The sequence below is a fragment of the Anabrus simplex genome, chromosome 2, assembly GCF_040414725.1.
Source record: "Anabrus simplex isolate iqAnaSimp1 chromosome 2, ASM4041472v1, whole genome shotgun sequence".
Taxonomy (NCBI): Eukaryota; Metazoa; Arthropoda; class Insecta; order Orthoptera; family Tettigoniidae; genus Anabrus; species Anabrus simplex.
In genome coordinates this window covers 870,429,609-870,446,994 of record NC_090266.1, presented here as the reverse complement: position 1 = coordinate 870,446,994, position 17,386 = coordinate 870,429,609, and the positions used below count along the sequence as shown (strand labels likewise).

At 40.2% G+C, this 17,386-nt stretch overlaps 1 protein-coding gene across 3 annotated transcripts in view; it reads left to right on the top strand.

Annotated features, from left to right (window-relative positions):
- Positions 1–17,144, top strand: part of LOC136864528 (BTB/POZ domain-containing protein 7) — a 191,115-nt gene extending 173,971 nt beyond the window's left edge. For all 3 annotated transcript variants that reach the window (XM_067141627.2, XM_067141625.2, XM_067141626.2), the window contains one exon: positions 16,480–17,144. In XM_067141627.2, coding sequence (XP_066997728.1) covers positions 16,480–16,806 — 327 coding nt within the window. In that variant the 3' untranslated portion in view covers positions 16,807–17,144. The remainder of the gene's footprint in view (positions 1–16,479) is intronic.
- Positions 17,145–17,386: the final 242 nt, after the last annotated feature.

The window sequence follows — 17,386 nt, the reverse complement described above, 5'->3', positions numbered from 1 at the left end:
AAAAAACTCCTGGGCAGAAGTAGTAGTATCAAAACAAAAATTAACCTTTTGTACTGGGGCTAAGGGGACACAAGAGGGACACCAGAGCCTGGCTATGTGTAGGCCGCCTTCACCTGTCGGCAGAGAAAGCAGGTCTCATTGCTTACATTCAGGGGAACAGAATTGGTGGTGCAGTAGACTAGACTATCTACCAACATCTGGAGAAAGAAAAGCTTATATAGTAGCTGTACTGTTCACTGAGCTTGAAAATGTAAATCTATCTCACTTCTGGCCTAAAGGTGTGATGGTAAGATGGTATGTTTTTTGGAGCTTACAGTGAGGGAGTTCTGCATGAACATGTGGAATAATAAGTTGTGAATCAGAAAGATAACTACAAACCTATAAGCCTTGACATACAATGCTTGACTTGGAATATCGAATGACTGATCATTGCATGTAAGAACATGTCGCAGGGCAACTGTGAGAACTGTGTAAGTGTACCAAACAGAAAACATCCTGTTGGTCAGAACAACATTGTGCACAGTAATGGATATACAGGGTCTTTTATATACAGTAAAACCTCGATTATCCGTCCCTCGATTAACCATTCTGCGGATTATCCGTAGCCAAGAAAACCCCCTTTTTTTTTTTTTAAAGCAATGTACAGTCGCTCCAAAACTGAATGAGCGTACTCTTGATGTCGGTAATAACCATAATAATGTTATTGGTTTTATGTCCCACAAACCACTTTGACGGTTTTTGGAGACGGCGAGGTGCCGAAATTTTGTCTCGCCGGAGTTCTTTTACGTGCCAGTAAATCTACCACCGGGCTGAGCTAGGATCGAACCTGCCAAGTTGGGGTCACAAGGCCATCACCTCAACCGTCTTAGCCACTCAGCCCGGCTCTTGACGTCAAGGTATCTTGATACAATATTCTGTTTTGGAGCAACTGTACATTGACTCTTCAACTCCTGAGTCCACGATCATAACGTACGGTAACTACTGTACGTACATGCGCATAGACCGGCAATCGGCATTGGAGGCATGACTTCATACATTTTTTTACTACGTAGTTTTATGTTGTGTAAAATTATTTAACTTTTAACTGTTACCAAAGAAGAGGGATGCTATTCAACTTCAACAGTCACAAACTTTATTATCCATTCCATTATTGACAAATAATATACTGTAATGTGCCCTCTTCCAGACCACGGACCATAGAGTACAGTATGCTGGTCATTTCTACTTCAGAATGATACTTGCAACTTATTTGGTAGCGTGTAACCTCTCCGAATACCGTACGTAGATCTTTCATATCGTTCTCTGTCAAGGTTAAATATTTTCCCCACAGGCTACTTCATCGTAAATATTTCACAATGCACAGGAATCGGAAACCAGCCTAGCTGTCCGTCATAGTCAACCTCCGCTATTAGTAACAGGTAGGCTACGTTCTGTATGTAGTGCAAAGTAAGGAAATGTGAAAATGACTGATAAAGTTGATAATTTATTTTCCATTCTAACAGCTGAGAAATGTTGAGATTGAAATCTGCAGTAAAAAGGAAACATGTAGTTTTAACCATACACAATAAAGTTAATATAATCGAATGGTTAAAGAAAGGTGAACTAGTCTCAAATTTAGTATCAGAGTTTGGTGTGGGTGTGACAACTGTGCGGGACCTAGTGAAGAATAAAGACAAAGTGTTGCAGTTTGCAGTGAGTTCTGACAGTTTGCATGGACTCGCTTAAAGGAAAACAATGAAAGCATCATCTTTAAAAGAACTGGATGCTGCGTTATTCACGTGGTTTCAGCAAAAGAGAGGCGAAGGTGTACCTATTAGTAGTCCTATGATAACAAGGCAGGCACAAATTTTTCACAAAAAGATGGGGCTCTCAGGGTCCTCACCAGCATCCAATGGTTGGCTACAGAGATTTAAGGACAGACATGGCATTCAGAATTAAACATCGGAGAAGAAAAACTAAGTGGTGACAGCAGTGCAGCAGAAAACTTTAGATGCGAGTTTAAGCGCATAATTGAGAGAGACAGTTTTGTTCCAGGTCAAGTGTACAATGCCGATGAAACTGGACTTCATTGGAAGTGCTTACACAGTAAAGCACTAGCAGCTGCTGAAGAGAAATGAGCTCCTGGTCACAAATCTAATAAAGAGCGCGTTACTATCTTGTGCTGTGTAAACGCTAGTGGTGACCATAAATTAAAAGTAGCTGTTGTTGGTAAAGCAAAAATATCTGCGATCTTTCAAAGGAACAGTGATGAAATATTTCCGAGTAGATTATTGTCATAACAAATCTGCAAGGATGACCTGCAATATTTTCAGGACTTGGTTCCATAGTAAGTTTGTTCCGCGGGTTCAAGATTTCTTGGCATCCAAAGGCTTGCCATTAAAGGCTGTCCTTTTTCTTGATAATACAATCTCTCGCCCTGTTGTTACAGAGTTGAAATCAGAGGATGGAAACATTTTTGTTTCCTATATGCCACCTAATGTAACTTCATTAATTCAGCCGATGGACCAAGGCATCATCGCAACCTTTTAAAGCACATTATAAGCGGGAATTGCTAGGCCTCTTACTTTCCGAAGAAACATCGATGCTTGATTTCTGGAAAAAACTCAATCTTAAAGAAGCGCTTTATCTTGCCCAGAGATCATGGGATCTAGTAACCGTTCAGAACATCACTCGATCATGGAGAAAATTATATGTTGATGTTGAAGAGCTTGCCGACAATTTTCATGGGGTCACTGTAGTTACGTCCTAGTTCGTGAACCATGGGCAACGGCTGAGTGGCCTAGTAAGTGGTCCTGAGAGTCGGGATACCAGTTGCTATGGAATGGGAGTGGGCATCTCGGACATATTCTGAGTTATGGCCCTCCTTGTGCTCAGGCGGCTAGGACTGTACAAGCCACCGGTGGCCCATAACCCATTAGAGGAGAGATCCTCACTTGGACTATGTGTAAGTAGGGTAGCATCCTGCTTAATGAATTTACCGAGCTCAGAACATTTTAAGCAAGCCTCGGACCTATGGGAGTAACGGAGTCCCACTCCCATTTGACAGGCGAGGGACTCCTCGGAAACAACTTGGCGAACGAAATGGAATTCGATGGTGAGCTACCAATATTAACGGGGCTTATGGAAGAAAGAAAGTAGAACTGGCTGAGTCAGCAAAGAGCATGCATCTAGATTTGCCAGGAGTAAGTGATATTGTGGTAAGGGGAGATAACGAGGAAGAGATAGGAGATTATAAAGTGTACTTGACGGGTGTTAGAAAGGGAAGGGCAGAGTATGGGGTAGGGCCATTTATCAGGAATACCATTGCACGCAACATAGTTTCTGTTAGGCACGTAAATGAGCGAATGATGTGGGTAGATTTGTCAGTTGGAGAAATTAGGACGAGAATCGTCTCAGTGTATTCACCATGTGAGGGTGCAGATGAGGATGAAGTTGACAAGTTTTATGAAGCATTGAGTGACATCGTGGTCAGGGTCAATAGCAAGAATAGAATAGTGCTAATGGGCGATTTCAATGCGAGAGTTGGAAATAGAACTGAAGGATACAAAAGGGTGATTGGTAAATGTGGGGAAGATCTGGAAGCTAATAGGAATGGGAAGCGTTTGCTGGACTTCTGTGCTAGTATGGGTTTAGCTGTTACGAATACATTCTTCAAACATAAGGCTATACACCGCTACACATGGGAGGCTAGGGGTACCAGATCCACAGTAGACTATATCTTAACCGACTTTGAATTCAGGAAATCTGTTAGGAATGTACGAGTTTTCTGAGGATTTTTCGATGATACAGACCACTATCTGATCTGTAGTGAATTAAGTATCTCTAGTGAAATCTGTCTGCAAACGAATAAGGGTAGAAAATCTCCAGGACGAGGAAATTAGAAGTACATGGGTATGATTTGTGAGAAGTTTCGAACAGTAGACTGTAAGCAGGTTCAGGATATTGAAAGAGAACGGGTGGCATACAGGGATGCTGTAGTACAAACAGCAAGGGGATGCCTAGGAACAGCTGTATGTAAAGATGGGAAAGGCGAACATCTTGGTGGAATGATGAAGTGAGAGCAGCTTATAGACGTAAAAAAGAAGGCTTATCAGAAATGGCTCCAAACAAGGGCCGAGGCGGACAGGTATTTGTACGTAGATGAAAGAAATAGAGCGAAACAAATAGTTGTTGAATCCAAAAAGAAGTCGTGGGAAGATTTTGGTAATAACCTGGAAAGACTAGGTCAAGCAGCAGGGAAACCTTTCTGGACAGTAATAAAGAATCTTAGGAAGGGAGGGAAGAAGGAAAGGAACAGTGTTTTGAGTAATTCAGGTGAACTCATAATAGATCCCAGGGAATCAGTGGAGTGTTGGAGGGAATATTTTGAACATCTTCTCAACGTTAAAGAAAATCTTCCTGGTGGTGTCGCGAACAGTCAAGCTCATGGGGAGGGGGAAAATGATGTTGGTGAAATTACACTTGAGGAAGTGGAAAGGATGGTAAATAAACTCCATTTTCATAAAGTAGCAAGAATAGACGAAATTAGACCTGAAATGGTGAAGTATAGTGGGAAGGCAGGGATGAAATGGCTTCGTGGAGTAGTAAGATTAGCATGGAGTGTTGGTAAGGTACCTTCAGATTGGACAAAGGCACTAATTGCACCTATCTATAAGCAAGGGAACAGGAAGGAGTGCAACAACTATTGAGGTATCTCATTGATTAGTATACCAGGCAAAGTATTCACTGGCATCTTGGAAGGGAGGGTGCGATCAATCGTTGAGAGGAAGTTGGATGAAAACCAGTGTGATTTCAGACCACAGAGGGGCTGTCAGGATCAGATTTTCAGTATGCGCCAGGTAATTGAAAAATGCTACGAGAGAAATAGGCAGTTGTGTTCATGTTTCGTAGATCTAGAGAAAGCGTATGACAGGGTACCAAGGGTAAAGATGTTTGCCGTACTTGGTGACTGTGGAATTAAGGGTAGATTATTAAAATCAATCGAATGCATTTATGTTGACAATTGGGCTTCAGTAAGGATTGGCGGTAGAATGAGATCTTGGTTCAGGGTACTTACAGGGCTTAGACAAGATTGTAATCTTCCACCTTTGCCGTTTGTAGTTTACATGCATAGTCTGCTGAAAGGTATAAAATGACAGGGAGGGGTTCAGTTAGGTGGAAATGTAGTAAGCAGTCTGGCCTGTGCTGACGACTTGGTCGTAATGGCAGGTTGTGCCGAAAGCCTGCAGTCTAATATTTTGGAACTTGGAAATAGATGCAATGAGTATGGCATGAAAATTAGCCTTTCAAAGACTAAATTGATGTCAGTAGGTAAGAAATTCAACAGAATTTGATGTCAGATTGGTGATATAAAACTAGAAGAAGTCGATAAATTCAAGTATTTAGGTTGTGTGTTCTCCCAGGATGGTAATATAGTAAGTGAAATTGAATCAAGGTGTCGTAAAGCTAATGCAGTGAGCTCGCAGTTGCGATCAACAGTATTCTGTAAGAAGGAAGTCAACTCCGAGATGCTTGATGATGATGGTTGTTGTTTAGAGGGGCCTAACATCTAGGTCATCGGCCCCAACTCCAAGACAAAACTATCTTTACATCATTCAGTTTTCAGACCAACTTTGCTTTATGGGAGCGAAAGCTGGGTGGACTCAGGATATCTTATTCATAAGTTAGAAGTAACAGACACGAAAGTAGCGAGAATGATTGCTGGTACAAACAGGTGGGTACAATGGCAAGACGGTACTTGGAATGAGACGATAAAGGCTCATTTAGGAATGAACTTGATGGATGAAGCTGTACACATAAACCGGCTTCGGTGTTAGGGTCATGTGGGGCGAATGGACTATGATAGGTTACCTAGGAAAATAATGGACTCTGTTGTGGACGGTAAGAGAAGTAGAGGGAGACCAAGATGACGATGGTTAGACTCGGTTTCTAACGATTTAAAGATAAGAGGTATAGAACTAAATTGAGTTGCAAATGGAGGATTGTGGCGACGTTTTGTAAATTCACAGAGGCTTGCAGACTGAACGCTGAAAGGCATAATAGTCTATAATGATAATGTATGTATGTATGTATGTATGTATGTATGTATGTATGTATGTATGATGAACATGAAAATGAGGGATTGATGATCAAAGATATCCTGAAGACTGTTAAAAAAATAACATTCATTTTGGAGAAGTGGATGAAAATAACATTGAGGAGTGGCTTCATACTGACGATGTATTGCCTGGGCATCACATTTTATCTGGTGACGAAATAGTAAATAAAAGCGGGAACGGGAACTCGGCAGTCAGCTGTGAGTGCGTGACAATCGCGTACCGCTTCAGACCGCACTGGAGTCGGCTGAAACATTAATGGAATTCTTGGAGCAAGAGGACAATGTGGATTTTTCAGACATTCTTGTAATTAGAAAGCTCAGATTGGACATAAAGAAAATAAGTTTTAGGAGAGTGAAAAAAAAGTTCATTTTTTAAAGCAGCTTAAATGACACCAGGTAAATTAGTTATTTATGGTCTGATGGTAATTTATGTGAATATTTAGTATGTGTTGTAGCTTTGACTACATTTTGGTTTTAAAGAGGGTTTAATGCACTGCATTTTAAGGTTATACCGTATGTATGAAGCGTGTTTTTTAAGTAAGGTCCATTTTGTTTTAGACACTAGTAGTTTGCGCGCATATCGCAACGAGCGCGTGCGTCGTGTACTGGCATGCCTCGGGAACAACTGTGCTCAGTTTCAGCTCTGTAGCTAACCTTTACGGTTCTGTTCTGTGCTTTCAAAATGGACTATCAACTCGCCCGGCGCGTGTGAGGTTCGGTCAGTGATACGGTTTTTGTCAGCAAGGAACCTGTCTGCTGGAGAAATTCATCGACAGATTTGCGAAGTGTATGGTGATACTGTTATGAGTGAAAGCAAAGTGCGTAAGTGGGTATGACAATTCAAAGATGGCCGTGAGAACGTCCATGATGAGGACCGCTCCGGTCGCCCTTCTTTGATTACAGACGATTTGGTGATTTCAGTTGAAGCGAAGATTCGTGAGAACAGGTGCTTCACAATAATAGGTCTCTCAAACAAATTTCATGACGTGTCGAGATCAGTGCTTTACAACATTGTTTCCGAACACCTAAAGTTTAGGAAACTGTGCTCCCGTTGGGTCCCAAAACTTCTAACAGAGGGCCATAAAAACCAAAGATTTGAGTGTGCGATGAAGTTCTTGACTCGTTATGATGAAGAAGGTGACGGCTTCTTGAGTCAGATCGTAACTGGAGACGAAACGGTTTTCGCATATCACACCCGAATCGAAGCAACAGAGCATGGTATGGAGACATACACACTCGCCTGTAAAGGTGAAGGCCAAACAGACTCTGTCCCAGCGCAAAATCATGGCGTCGGTGTTTTGGGATAGGCATGGTGTTTTGTTGGTCGACTTCATGCAACGAGGAACCACTATCAATGCAGAAGCATACTGCCAAACCCTGAGAAAGCTACGCAGAGCTATTCAAAACAAAAGACTCGGCATGCTGACAAAGGGAATTGCAGGTCAGACCCGCGATTTATTGGACAGTTTTGGCTGGAAAGTTTTAGACCACTCACCCTACAGTCCTGATCTTGCGCCGAGCTATTACCATCTGTTCCTCCACTTCAAACATCACCTCAGTGGCAACCATTACAATGACGACGATGACGTGAAAACGACAGTGAACTCTTGGTTATCAGAGCAGGCAGCAAGTTTCTATGAAGAGGTTATTTTAAAATTGGTTACGAGGTATGATAAGTGTTTGACCAAACTTGGCAACTATGTTGAAAAATATGTACTTTCTGAAAATAAATTTACTGTTTTGAAATATCCCTTCATTGTGTACTTATTTTCAAACGGACCTTACTTAAGAAACACACCTCGTATTTTATGTGCTTTAAAATCCATTAAAATTAGTAGTATGGATTATCTGGATTGTTTTATTAACCGTTCACCCCTTCCCGGGCATTAGAATGGATAATCAAGGTTTTACTGTAAATTAAAACCATGGAAGCGTCATTTTCAATATCCATTACCTAACCTGTAGTATGGAAGGTATGCGCATAGTTCTTGACCTTGCAAGCAACCTGCACATGTTCGACCGCGCAAGCATCAGTCGCCAGTCTGAATCTCAGCTGTCAACAGGGTGAGACAGTTATCATTGCAACACAGTATTTTTGTATGTAAAAGTTCTAGTTTCATCTTAATGGTCATGTGAACAGTCATAACTCTCACTATTGGTGTGCAGAAAATCCTAATGATGTTTATGTAGTCCCTCATTATGATAGAAAGATTGGTGTTTGGTGTGCCGTTAGTGCAAGACAAAAAATTGGCCCTATTTTTTCGAGACGACAGTAAATGCAGAGAGGTACCAATATGACATTTTGACACCGTTCTTCCATCAGTTAATGGAAGAAGAAAAATTGCATGGGTGGTTTCAACAAAATTCAGCCCCTGCTCATACAGCAGAAGATTCCCTTCTTACAATCTCGGTAGTGTTTGCAGACAGAGTGATCAGTGCTGGTCTATTTCCCCCTCGTTCTCCAGATCTAAGTGCGTGATTTTTACTTGTGGGGTAAACTGAAAGAAAAACTGTATCAAACAAATCCTCCCACATTGGAGGAACTAAAGAAAACATTACGAATGAAATCAGATACATTACAGTGGCAGAACTCGCTCACGTCACCCAGAATGTGGTTACCAGATACAATCCCTGTATAACCCAGGAAGGAGGACACTTCCAGCATATTTTATAAGGTAAGATTGTATATGCACTTAAAGCAGGGCAGCCGCGCGCGACATAAGTTCGGCTGAAGCATCTACTGTAGCTCAGAGTACAAACACTGTGTATCTGGTCTTAATTTATGTGAGAGACCCCGTATATATTTTCAGCCAGAAGTAGACAGCAATTTCCTGATAAATGAGATTAGCATTGCACTCAGTAATTAAGATGTGAATGATTTGCTTACAGGGTCTTGCATTGAAATCAATAGAGCCAGTAAGGAAGAACAACAGAAAAGTAAAGCCATGGTTCAGTGACAAGAGCTCTACTGCCAAGCAGCAGACATTCAGAGCTTTGCACATGGTGAAAAATATCCAAACAGAAATGACCTATAAAGGTTAGAAGACTGTATAAATTCATTATAAGTTAGGCCAGGAACAAACAAAAGTGGTTGAGATAGCAGAGGAAACGCCATACAGAATTCTACAGTGTCAACAGCCTAAATTTCCAAGAAGTACACCTATGGGAGTGTGGGAAAATCACTTCTCCAAAGTGTTACAAAACAAGAGACCAAACCCAGAAAATCATATGCAACCATCACAGCAGCAGACATTTTGTTATTCTCTAGTCATTAAATTGCAGATATACAGAAAAGCCTATGTTCCAGATCTCATATATGATGAATATCTAAAAGATTGTTTACCAACCCCTCTCAAAATCCTCTACACAGGACATGATGAGACTGGAGACCCTAATTCCTACAGAAGTATAGGTTTGGAATGTACCCCATTCAAGGTGTTCACAGAACTTATCACCAAGTGATTACAGAACTATTAGATGCATGAATCCCTGAAGAACGTTGTGTATTCCAGAGAGGAAGTTCCACTTTGCAAGCAATAACATGCCTCCAAGAAAACATCGAGCAAGCACTTCAGAGACCCAGAGGAAAACTTGGATAGAAAAAGAATATTACATCTCTCAAGTAATTTGCAGCATTTTGTCCAGTAACTATGTAGGGTGCTATTCATAGTCATGTGTAATCCATACCAAGTATGGACTAAGAGAAGAGGAACATTTTTCTTATTCATAGGTGGCTTTTCCCAAGGATGATCCGGCTTCGGTAGTTTAGCCAAGGATTAACTTCAGTAACATGGAGGTCGTATGTAAAGTTGTGGTTAGTTCGCGAAATAAGGGAGATGAGAAGACGTATGAAAAGGTATGGGATACGACCGATTATCTTCCTGAAGTACCACAATATCAGTTTTAAGAATAATATCGTTTTACAAAGACCAATACAAGATATCTGATAGAAGTATTGCGTCCTAACCTATATGAGCATGCAGCCAATACAGGTCTGCCTGTTCCTATGTAGAACACAATTCTTATTGCCCTGAGTTATTATGCACAAGGAGAAATCCAAGACAATATCGCAGATTTTCATGGAATTAGTCAGTCCACGGTCAGCTGGACTCTTACCTCAGTGCGTAAAGTTTCCTGCTAAAGAGGAAGAGAGATTACTGGCAATGAAAAAGTTTCATGATATTGCTCAGTTCCCTCAGGTAATTGAGTTATAATGGTCTCTTGTCTCCAGTAATAGCCTGGTGGTGGCCATGATCGTTAAGGTGTAGAGTCTATATTATAGTCTGACACCATCGTTAACCGGTTTGAGTTCCGTTGGTCAAAAATATTTTCATTATCAGAAAGTTTCTGATCACCAAATTGTGTACCAATAGCCTGGATTAAATTCCAAACCTCTCTGCAGTGTCATATGGAGTGGGGGCATATGACGCTGGTGTTGGTGATTCGTCCGTCAGATGGAGATGGAAAGCTTTCAGAAGACCAGACCCCTTGATGCTATTTGACAAAGGTAAGCTATGTGTCGGCACCGCGTTTCACCCTCTCGGTCACAATCGTCATTGTAAATTTGTTTCAGGTCATTGGAGCCATTCAGGTCAATTATCCTGGAGGGGAGGACGTACAAATTTATATTAACAGAAAAATATGGTTTTCTTTAAATGTTCAGGTAATAAAATTAATATACCAAACCAAGCTCCACGGCAGAACAGCCCCGAAGGGCCATGGACCACCACGCGACCGCTGCTCAGCCTGAAGGCTTGCAGATTACAAGGTGTCGTGTGGTCGGAACGACGAATCCTCTTGGCCGTTATTCTTGGCTTTCTAGACCAGGGCCGCTATCTCACCATCAGATAGCTCCTCAGTTGTAAACATGTAGGCTGTTGGGACCTCGAACCAGCCCTCAGAACTAGGTAAAAATCCCTGACTTGTACATTTATTTTAGATAAAGGAAAAATGTGTTCCTAAATACTCGTCTGCATCTTCAAAATATAATTACCCTGTTTTGGATCAGCTACTTTTAACAACTGACATGAAATGTCGTATGGCTTTTAGTGCTGGGATATCCCAGGACGGGTTCGGCTCGCCAGGTGCAGGTCTTTCTATTTGACGCCTGTAGGTGACCTGCGCGTCGTGATGAGGATGAAATGATGATGAAGGCAGCACATACACCCAGCCCCCGGGCCATTGGAATGAACCAATTAAGGTTAAAATCCCTGACCCGGCCGGGAATCGAACCCGGGACCCTCTGAGCCGAAGGCCAGTACGCTGACCGTTCACCCAACGAGTCGGACAACAACTGACATGATTTTGGTCCATGAGATCATCTGAATTTCCTGTCTGTCATGTTTGCAATATGAGTTTGTTATCTGTTATATAGACACACAGTCATAAGGAGGCCCATTGTATCATGTCTGGGTATGGAATGAAAACTTTTACCCAACCCCAACCAGTCATGGTATCATCTAATGGTATTCAAGTTTTATTTTATAAACTTAAAGGTAATGTAAAATCATTAGTAACTCGGAAGATAATAGTAGCCTAATTATCTTAGTAGATTTATTTTCCACCGCTGGTAAAATTCTCCACACATGAAAAGAGGAATAATTTTTCTTCTCGGCTCCAGTTGATCTCTCTTATCTTCTTTTCACCGCCCGTTATTAGGCCTTAAGAGTCATGTGTGAATAGGAAATTAACGCGAGTTGATATTAACATCTTGGTACATGGTTAACTAGATCTACACTGTGCTTTGTGCTAGCTAGAGCAATCCATCAAGTCGGCTATACTCCACTTTGCGAGCTTTGCGCATGCTCACAAGTGAATTGCACTGCTTGGCAGCAATGTGCAAGGATGATCTCTTGACTATCTTAGTACACGGATAATCTAGGTCTATGAATAACGTGTTCTTGGTCCATAGTTAGTCCCGCCTAAGTCAGGATTAACTTTAGTCCTGACTAAGGCCGAACTAGTGAATGTTTATGAATAGCACCTGTATAGATTGACAGCTTGACCAAGTCTAGACTAATTAAGCAGACAGTCTGTGCTGTAGGATGTCCCACTGAGTCAACTGCTGTTCAATTTAGCAACCCACAGGTATGGTAAAATTGGGAAAGGAAAAAAATATCCAGATCTGTATACGTGTATGCCTACGATATGGTATTGGCATCGGCTTCAACCTGGGACCTGCAGACAGCCTATGACGGGCTAGTACCATGCGTTAATGAGAATGAAGTACAGCTCTATGGGAGAGAAACGGTTCATATGATGTTCAGGAAAGAAGGGGAAACTGCAGCAAGGAACAGTGTATCTTTGGGCACCGCAATCTTCTCTAGAATCAGCTGTTTCAAGTATTTAGGCAGGATCTTCCATCCTCAAGGAAACACATTTCACACTAAATATGAAAGATAAGGGTACAAGCGGCTATCATCACCATTCACTGCTTGGTTGCTTGCTTGCTTGCTTATGTCACTCCTGAGTTCTGAGCCTGTTTTGGTATACTGTCAGGGCCTCGGCACAGGGTGTGACCTATCCAGTTCCGTTTACCTTCTATTATCTGGACTTCACCCATGCGTTGTTGGGTTCACTCCCACAATTCTTGATTCGATATAATGTAATGTCCAGCCATCACACTGCTAGGATGGTTCTCAAGCCCTTATTGATGAATGTCTTCACTTACATGGAAAGTGACTCGAGGTATAACATGTTAATACCAATATAAATGGTCCGTTATTGGACATTATAAATTTTCCAGCTAACTCATTCCTGGTTGCCAGCATTTCGCCCCCGTGTGCTAAGTTGGGCTCATCAGTTGGTACTTAGCACACCCACCAAGACGCATGGCTAGTGCATACCGAGGAGGCCACTGCGTAGGCTATTTAGAGCCACCGGCAGTGCCAGTGCACTATGAGAGACTTTGTCTCTTCACTTCTTGACGGTCCATGGAGTGGCTACAGAAATAGTGATTCTTTGTTATTAAAAAAAGTACCTGTGCATTGTACAACAGACATTGCAGTAATTCCACCAAAAACTACAAGCAAAATTCAACCTTTGCATGTATTTTCCTTTCGTCCTTATAAAAATTACTTCCGCACAATTTCTGATCCTGTTTTATATGGTGACAAATTGAAATGCACTTTACACAACAGAATGACAATTATAAAATCACACAGCTACATTTACCATCTGTTTAAGTCTCTGAAATATGTCAATCTGGTGAAGTATGCTTTCTACAAGTCAGGCTATTCCATCAATCCACCTGATTGGTTTGACAACCCTGTTTCGTTTGCATTTGGTGTGGAGGGAATGTTACTGTAAACAAGATGACCATAACAAAAAGATTTCATTTGTAATCCATGGTGTAAACAAAGATTCTGTTTTGATTGTTTTCTAAATTTGCCAAACTATCATTTATATGTTAGGAATTTCATTAATTTATTAAAGGTATAAATGTTACACATTATATAGTGTTGAATGGTGGAATAACCCTCGACTGAAAGTAATTTTGTAAAAGATATAATAAACGTTCACATATTTTGATATGAATACATCAAGATAGAATTTTTTCATGCAAAATAAATATCAGTCAAACGTCAGCACAGAAATGAAAGTTATAGATTATGAAATTATCATATTGCGAAATGTGATATTTATTTTATTATTATTTTTTGATGACAATCTTTTCAAAATGATTACATTCTTATGTTTTACAAGTTTATTATTGTTTACATACTAAACTCTGCATAGATAACATGATTATGTTAAATATTGACATATTTGTCTCTTCCAATTCAAGACATTCTTCCCCTCCACTCCCTGAAGTTATTCACCATTAGCTGCTAAGAATTGCATGCAACTTAGTAATTTAATGTACTTCTTGTCCACCAACTTTCATCTCGATATCTGGAGCGTTGATTCAGTAGAGTCCCTTGTTAGTTATTTTGGAACTTGAAAAATGAATAAAATATTACTTTCTAAAAAGTTTAATTGAACTCTTCAAGGGGGAGGAAACTTAATTGATGATTACACCTCTACCAGTTTGTGGGTAATATAAACACTGGAAATATAATTCCAATTTCTTCACTGATACTTTTTCTATTGCAACACTTCCTTGCAACTCTTATGTAACTTTAGAAACGTGTATTCCCACATCTTGCATTAACCACATCTTCCAACCTTGTAAGGATTACGTTCGGTAGGCTGACCTCAACAGCAGGCAATAAGGCTCCCACAAAGTTGACATCTGGGAATACCATGCATTGTACATGGCAACTGTAGCCTTGCACAGTTTCTCTTGTCAAATGCTTTATATACCTTTTTATAAGAAATGAAGCATTTTGTTGTATTCTCATTGGCACATATAATTTTACCAGAGATTATTTATTATTTTTAAAATGGAAAGACTGTGGGATAATCTGATGATCGGTTAATTGAGATTCTACTGTATTTAGATAGCTAGGTAGGTATGTTTTGTTTTAGTGACGAAGTGCTTTTCATTTATAGTTAAAGGCATGAGATTTTGATGAGTCGTGAAAGCGATGTATTAAGTAAGATGGTCTTAGAGGAGGTATACAGTAACACCATGTTAATTCAAAGTCGTTGGGACGCAAAAATCGGACTTCGAATGACGTGATTTCGAATTAACCACCAACACGTACTTGGGAAATGCCAACCCTAGCGGCGTCACAATATATTCTAAGACCCGTTACTGCATGCAATTAACCTTGATTCGCAGTTTAAAGCTCTCAAATGCCATGGAAAAAAACTATTTCCAAAATGTATCCAACAAGGTGCATTTACATTATTCAAATAATGCACCTGTATAAAACAGTGGCAAACATAACCTCATGCAATGAAATGCAGAAAAACACGATTCAAAGATGAGGAAAAATTATGCTGGCTCCCCTGTGCAAATGCTTTATCTCTTGGATTACTGTACTGTTTGCATTTTTAGATGCCTTGTACTGGCAAGGAAAGTGCCCGACACCCTTAAAACATCGTGGCTTTTCGAACTTTCCTATGACGGGGGAAGGAAGTCTCTCACTTCCGTTTGCACTGCATAGCAACACAGTACATTTCCCGGCTGACAATTCTCTCCTTTAAAACTATAAGTCCGTTTGGCCTCAGCACTTTAAAAATTAAAACAAACAATGCAGTTTCATCGGCATTGACAATAATTTTTGGTGCGTACAAAGCTATAAGCCACGCTTTTTCGCCAACTGTCGGCATCGCCAGTGTTCGCGGATTCTACCTGCTACGTGATATTGTGGCGTTCCTTAAAACACTGAATAAAAAATAATTACGATTCTGCTCAAAAATAGCAGATATGAAGCACACTGTAGACACGCCGAAGTAGGTGAAAGTGTGCCAAGTTACCCCTGCACATTCCGGAAGACACGTTCTTTCATGACGTGGAGAAATTTTGAATTTAAATTACTCTCTAAAATACTTTTTTTTTTTTTTTTTTTTTTTTCAAAATGTAAAGGCAGTTTCGAATTAAAAGTCTGAATTTTGGTAATGGGACCGACATTGTTCTTCGAATTATGAATTATCCGTATTTCGAATTAAACGATTTAAATAACATGCAAAACCATACCTCACGTTTCGGGGAACGAGAGCTGCTTCGAATTAAACGAGATTTTGAATTAACCGATTTCGAATTATCAAGGTTCTACTGTATTGTGTCACAGGAACATGTCCTGTTTACTTATTGTTTTAGCTCTACAACTCAACATGGTATGTTTCATCACAAAAATTAGTGTCCTTTCTGAAATGAACTCTTTCACTGTCTTAGTCAGACTGCCTCGCTTTCTCCACAGTGTTCTGAAAACTCAAGCATATAAACAAGAAATACAAACATTGATAGAAAAATTGTAAGTCATTCAAAGGAATTAATTCGAAGAAGTCCAGTTCCGTAAAATTGTCAGGAATATCTAATTTCTAACCTGTTTGGCCAGTAAATGGTAGTTTATTGGGTATAGGAACAGAATCTACACATTTGGGGAAATTTACGGTAGTGTGAAGTCCCGTTGCCACCACTCGTTGCCAGTAAAGGCAGATAAGGTAAAGCTGCACAAGCCTGATTACGTATTCGGGCTGACACTCTGCAGAAGTAATGGATAGCCTGAGTATGTACTGAGGCAGACAGTGAAGGAGCTAATGGTTTTCAATGCATAATTTTATAAAACTCTTTTGAACTCAAGTTGACCATGTTTGATCATCCATTTAAATCCCACTTCATTAGTTCAGGTAGACAAACATTCAGGTACAAGAAACCATGCATCAAGCTGTTTCCAAAGTAAAAATAATTCACTTCCTTATGATTTAATTTATTGTTGTAAGTTAATGCTTATTTCTTTTATTATAATGATGTATATTCTGTACTTTTGCAGCCGGAGAGCAGTTCTTGCAGTGATGGACATCTTTCTGACATCATGCCTGATGTTGCTATGGCCACTGCTTCTTTTGGTCAACTACAGCTTCAGGAGCAACAAGAGCTTGAGCTGGATCTTGGTGATGGTACTAGCCACCTTCATAATCCGATGTCGATCAGTGCTCAACATCCTATTCATCCATTGATCCCCCACCCTTTGCCTCATGGAGGTTACCATAGGTATCTTGGAGGGCCTGGCCCTCCACCCCCATATTCGCATCACCGCCCTTCCCCTGGCCATCATGGAGCCAATACCTATCACACGGGACCACCACGATTCATATAGTGCATGGTGGTGTTCCATAGTTTTTGCTGTTGATATCCAGAGTTATGTTGTGATTGGTTATGGTATGTTGAAACTGTATTTCAAGAACAGAACTGCCACGTCAGAAATGTTGTGTAATATTGCGAGGAGGGGGAGTGGGAAAACTTCTGTGGTAAAGACTATTTAAGTATCTTAAGAGTTATGAGTGTGTGAAAATATGCTTAATTGTACAGATTACTGAAAATGTAAAGGACACAAACTTTTTTCTGCCAGTGATCATCTATGTATGGAAAGTATTTCATAAAAGCTCTCTTTGTAGATATGATTATGAAAATATATGAGAGTTTTCTTTGTATTGATTTATTGGGCACAAACTGATTGTGTTTGAACCTATTGCCACAATATATTTTATTGTATTACTGATACATATTGAATATGGTTTTATGTTATTCATTATGTTAAAAGTTCTTGAATCTTGAATCCACATATGCATGGAAAGGTGCATCATCATTCACATACAACTCCATTTTCTTTCAGCATATGTCTGCTCCTTATTTCATAATGTTTGATTTTAAATGGCAGGAATTCGGTATTTTATGGA